Genomic DNA, 6,286 nt, shown 5'->3' on the forward strand with positions numbered 1-6,286 from the left:
GGTTCAGCCTGCATACCATGTTTCTACATCCGAATTAACTCGCATAACAAAGCTTTTTAATAATATTTTTTTTTCTCGGTAAACTGCGTTTATTTTCGTGGATTTTAGATTAACTTGTGTTTTTAACAATAAACGCGGCGCGAAAATGCAGTATGCGAGATCAAAGATTGTATGTACAACGGAAATATTAGACGACTGTTAGAAAAATATTTAGATGCCCTGTTTTTACGAAGCATACCATGTTTATTATTGCATTACAATGAATCTTATTTCAGGACATTCTTATTCTTTGAATTAAATGTGGGTTTCTTTAAGCAAACAAAGGCGGAATGTACATTTATATAAAAATATCTTTCATGCGCTTGCAATTTAACTAAAGTTTATTAAAATAATTTTTTTGTTTCAAAAGAGATACTAAATTGTAATAAGGGAATAAATTTTATATTTTCATAAAAACATTGCATTCCTTTTTCTCATATATATTTTATTGTGTTATTTATATTAACATGGTATTTCTCATTAAAAAAAATTAAAATAAATGATTCCCATGAGTTTTCAATAAATTTAACATGCAGTTAGATATATAGTCGATCGTTAAGAGAACATTTCTGCTATTATTTCATCGACAGTAGACGTCATTGTTGCGAAATAAAAAGGAGAAAAACACACGTTTCTACATATGTTTCTTTCATTACATAATCCGGTCGGAAGCGATTTCGTTATCTATAGCACCCGTATTCCCTTCGGTTCTCTCTAATGATTGTTTATTTTGTTTTTCCAGGTATAGCCATGAATAATTCACTCAGCTAAAGTGGCCCACATAGGAGTTTCTCCGACTTTGAGGCAACGAGGGAGACTAAAACAACGGCATCGAGATGGGTGAGCTTTTAGGATCCGCGAGCTTTCTTCACCTCGGCGACATAGTCAGCCTCTATGCCGAGGGAAATGTATCCGGGTTCCTTTCCACTTTGGGGTAAGTGAAAAATGAGCGAAAAATAGAATTTTTCACTGCACTTGATGTAGCTGTCATTTATAACTTGGCAGCTTCTTAAACATGAGCTACACTATGAAGAGTATTCGCTTTCTTTCGTGAGAAAGTAACGGCATTTTTTTTGTTTGATGTTTATTTTTTCAAAAAGAGCCCAGACAGAAACAGTAGAGTAAAACATCAAAGAAATTTTAAACGCGTACAGCTATAACTGAATCACACACACATATCGATCGAAAATAATTTTTTAATAACTCTCAGGTTAAGAATTTTTAATCAAAAATTTATATGTCACACAACGCGGATGTAAAATATAAAATTGTCGATACAATTCAAATTGTCAATACATCATATACGTTAAATAGAGAGTATTGTAAAATTACAAAAATCAAATATTCCAATCATTTTTTTCATGGATTTGCCGTAAAATTCTTCTTTATCAAAGAATTTATTTTTTTTTATAAATATATTTTGTAAAAATTTTATATATTGTTTTTACGCAAGAACATATTAATGTAATAAATCCAATAGAAATTGTGGAATTCACTCATTGTCAGTAATCAGATTGTATGTAACAGGCATTGTCATATTTTCTAAGATTGAAAAGAGATTCAAGCCGGAGTCTATCTCAATAGTTCACAGGATCAGACAGCTTCAAAAACCACAAATATTTTTGCAGAATTTAATCCCATTTACATTCCGAGCGCGTGCGTGCAACGAGCTCTGACCTTAGATATTTATCTATTCGGGACTGTTTGCATCCTCTACACATTCGAGGTTACCGACTATCATTTCCGTAGTTCTCCATATCCATTTTGCTCTTTCAAGAATATTAGCTTTGCATTGAAAGCGCGAAATTACTTTATTTGCAGCTTTCATGATTTTTAATATTTATATCACTGCACATTAAAAATAGTGAAAAAAATGTATATGGATTATTGATATTTTACAAAAATAATTAGTGTTGAATATCGGCGCTTTATGTGGATACTGCTTGATGACGTAATATCTAGTTATTTAAAGATGTTCATTAATTTCGTGTCTCACTTTTATGAAGGCTATCTACTTTTTAAAACCATGTATATGTATAATAGATGAAAAGAAAGAAGAGAGATAAGGAGATTTATATTAAGCTACAAATTGCATAACGTTAACATATTTCTCTTATATCTTTGAAGTTTATTCTTAAGTATTATTTGTTTGCACTGAAAGAGGCCTTGTTAATTTCATATTTTTTATTGCATAAATATTTAATAGTGTCTTGCACTCTCTATCGCCGTAAAAACAATAATGAGTACACGATTATTTATTATGTTACATATAGTTTATCGTGTTTTTTGTTTGGATTGTGCGAGTTTTAGCGATATAATGGTTTTGCACTGGATAAATTTGTATATCACAGTACTCTTTTTTTTTCACATAACAAACACAGAAGTGAGATTATATTTGCTTATATTTGTTTATTCGTCATGCACACACGAGTTCGAGACGGGAAAGTTGCGCTTATATATGTATTGTATACATATATTCTAGTCAGCTCACGCATATTGACTGAAGAAAGTTTTATTCTCAGAGAAATCATGTATAAATTATTTGCAGTGTGTGTTCCATATCTCTGTTAAATGTTTTCACAATTTCAAAAAATTGCAACAAGTGTCGACTCATTATAAAATCTTGGCTAGAAAAGTATTTAATTCTTTAAAGAACTTGTGGTTAAGAGAATACCCGTTAAAATTTTTACACGTTTATTTATATTTTGTAATTCAAACTTACATTCCTTGGTAAGTAATATTTTCATAATTGTGTTTTTTTTACATATGAAATTTGTGTAAATAAGGGGGATAAGAATTATTAAGGGTTTAACTATAAATTTTATTTTATAATCGCGCAGAAAAAATTTTATTTCCTTCATCAGAGAAGATTGCGTACCGGATTTTTTCAACTTTATTTTTCTCATGTTTTACGACATTAAAGTGCGCAAAACGAGAACTTTTAATTACAATTCGACGTTTATAACGAGGGCGTCTCGGCTGTACAGGCGATTTCACAGAGCTTTATAACATTAACTGCATCGCGTGTGCAGAGAGGTTTCATCTTTCTCGCTAAGAAATCCGTATCTAAAGATGTAAAATTGCGTTCTCCCGGAGGAGCGATATTAAAACGAATGCCGCGCGAAGGTCCTACGTCAATATGGGTTTCGCAGGCAGGCGTATTATTAAATTCGCACCTGCGTATAAGGCTCGCGATCGATGAGCAATTATTTCACCCGACTTTAGCAACGTGTCGTCGTCGTAGCTGCTCGTGTATATGGATGTATATTACACGCGCACTGATGAACCCGACGAGCCGACGTCACACGGCTACCGGATAAAGCAAGATCTCTCTCTCTCTCTCTCTCTTTGTAATCCGACATCGCCGCCGATCTCGCGTACTCAACTGCGCAAATTTTTCTCAAAAGGGTACGCGTTGTTATCGACGTTAAAATACCTTTGAGCCTCGATCTTGCTCTGATTATGAAATACGGATAAAATAAATAATCGGAGAGCACGTTAAATGAGCGACGAGCGCAATAAACGTTGTTTGCATTGATAGCTAATGTGAATATAACAACTATATCCACGGTGTATAGTTTTTGCAATCTTTTGTCGCTGACGGCTATTATTCTGCTTGCTTTAAAACGTACCGGAAAATTGCTTTTTTAGCAGCTAAAAAAGCAATTACGCACACATATACCGGCGACGTAAACATTCGTAAAGGTGGAGTATTTCAGCCTCTATCAGCGCCACTGGTTGGCTATCAAAGGTGCGATCTTAATTTTAGCAATATTTTAAAATATGCGATGTTTTTTTATCATTCTTTTACCAAATTAATATGCGAATAACTAGTAAAAATGTATCCTGTAAATTACTTATTAACGAGAAAGAGATGTCTGCTATTTCGAGAGAGATGATTTATTTTTGTTTATTCCCATAGAGGATTATTTGTACATACTGACACATACATACATGTATGACAAAACGGATCAAATATATGTTTAATGCAACCTTTAACCCATGAGATCGGTTTGCGACGACGCTTCTATTTTTTTTTTTTTTTTTTCATTTCTGTTGTTGCGTGTTATTGATATGCGCTTATCTGAGAGAAAATGTCTTTCGATTGATAATTCCACGAATGTCTTTTACGCAAAACAAATAGATCAACGATAGATAGTTGGCGGTGCTAATGTGTTGAGTTAGATACGCGATTTTTTTGGCAAAGAATGACAACCCGTTGAAATTCGATGTGGTGTATGTCTGTCACAGTGTTTACGAAATTTCATCGATCGTGAAGAGGAAACCGTGGCGTGCGTGAAAAAATCACGAGGAAACGACAAAAGAAATGAGAGAATAAAAGATAGCCTTTTGTATAATTGATCTTGCATGAGAAAGCGTTGCGTGTTTTCGAAATCATGGTATATTTTCGGATGCCGTGCAAGACTGGCCAGGGGTCCGTCACTCGGGCCCCACGATCCTCGTAATTCGTCGCTCGCTGTTCGCGCGCGTTTTCAGAAGTCTCACTCTCGTACTTTATCGTCCACGTGGCCGTTTGATGCTGCGGAACACTCGGGATAAATATTCTCTCGACGATCCGCGGAAGGAGACCCATCAATTTTGACGCTGCATCATGGAAATAGGTCACACACGTTTCGCCCAGTTCGTCCTTGTGCTCATGAATGAATGCTGCTCTCACACTCAAATAAGTTCGCGGCGATCATATCGGATCATGTTTTGCTAGAGATGGCTAGAAGCCGAGTTAAAATGCAGTCATCTGGCTTCTGCGCATCTGATATCTGCACTTGAGAAGCAGATGGAAGCAAACTCGGTTTTAACGTATTTATTGTATATTCGCGAAATCAGAAAAACAAGTTTTATCAACTCGAGATTAACTATGAAAGCTGCAGATACGATAGTATCATGTATCGACGTCACAGTAAACGAAAATTGTTGCAAATTTCTTTTTTGAAGAGACAATTTATATTTTTAAAACAGAAACTGTTGATAAATTTGTTTACTTAAATCAATATTTTTAAAAAGTTATTTTATTTTATTTTATACACGAGTCTTTAGCTGAACTTATCCCTATTTAAAATTTATCATGAAAATGCGCATCTCTGATTCCCAGCTTGTTCTGAAGAAACTTTTAGAGGCTTATATTCTTTTAGCTCCTCAGCTATACAAATAGATAGTACCCGTATCTTATACGCTTAAAGTTTTATGAGGGTATTTTCATTGATTGCGGCTTTTCAAGTCCCCTTAAACGTTTAGATTTACCACGATTAAGATTGCGTGGCGTATGCAAACATATAACGATACATGCGGTTGCGTGCCACCTTTCACTCCCTTAATTACCGCATTTTGTTACAACATACATGTAGATACAAAATTGATCAGAGATATGAGAGAGAGAGAGAGAGAGAGAGAGCGAATTTTGAAACCTGCATAATTCGGTGCATGCTAATGAAAAGCTTCTAATTTGTGGCTCGATAAATGCGTCGGCGCACGAAATCATTGATAATAATGATGTGAGTATATATCGCGGCCGTGTGGCTGTCCACGATATATACTTACTTACTTAACGACGTCGATGACGGGGCTATTTCCAGAAGCACGATTATAGCCGTGTGATGAGATTGCCCTTATTTTCTGGCCACAAAGCAGGTCGGAATTTTATTAAATTTCGCGTTCAAGATGCACAGCGGCGAAAACAACCTAAAGCTATGCAGGATACACATACATACACCCTTGATTTGATTGCTATTTTTATAAATTATGAGTTAGCATTCGGCTCTATCGAGCGTATAATTAATAAAGCAAATAATTTATAAATATATCAATATTTCACGCATGATCCATTCGTAAAAACATTTACGAATTGATATTATTACTTACGCGGACAAACGCTTAAAATTTTACATTCCAACACTCAGTGGAATCTTAGGTTTTTACAAACCGTAAATCGGCCTCTCGTCTCTAGCATAACAATTACCAAGTATAGTCTGTGGATTATGCAAGATCAATTTGTAAGGATGACGTTTGCGAGTTTACATGGTTACTTCGCGTTTAAATCATTTTATACTCGTAAGCATCACACTTTTTTTTACACGGGATGCGCGTTAAATTGTTTAAGCGAAACGATAATATCGAGATATTAGCCGTACATCGCGACTAATGCCCAATGAATTTATGACGATTATTAATTCGTATTGCCACTTCCCCGTCTAAACCGGTTTGTTCCAGAACTCGTTACGCATTGTTGTGC

The 6,286-nt window shown here is 34.9% G+C and overlaps 1 protein-coding gene across 1 annotated transcript in view; it reads left to right on the forward strand.

Moving 5' to 3' along the window:
* LOC115239539 (inositol 1,4,5-trisphosphate receptor) overlaps positions 1-6,286 on the forward strand; it is a 61,240-nt gene that overhangs the window by 17,565 nt on the left and 37,389 nt on the right. The window contains exon 2 of the mRNA XM_029814118.1: positions 782-973. Within this exon, the coding sequence (XP_029669978.1) occupies positions 876-973 (98 nt within the window). The 5' untranslated portion in view covers positions 782-875. The remainder of the gene's footprint in view (positions 1-781; positions 974-6,286) is intronic.

This window comes from Formica exsecta, unplaced genomic scaffold (assembly GCF_003651465.1).
Source record: "Formica exsecta isolate Colony F162 unplaced genomic scaffold, ASM365146v1 scaffold385, whole genome shotgun sequence".
NCBI lineage: Eukaryota > Metazoa > Arthropoda > Insecta > Hymenoptera > Formicidae > Formica > Formica exsecta.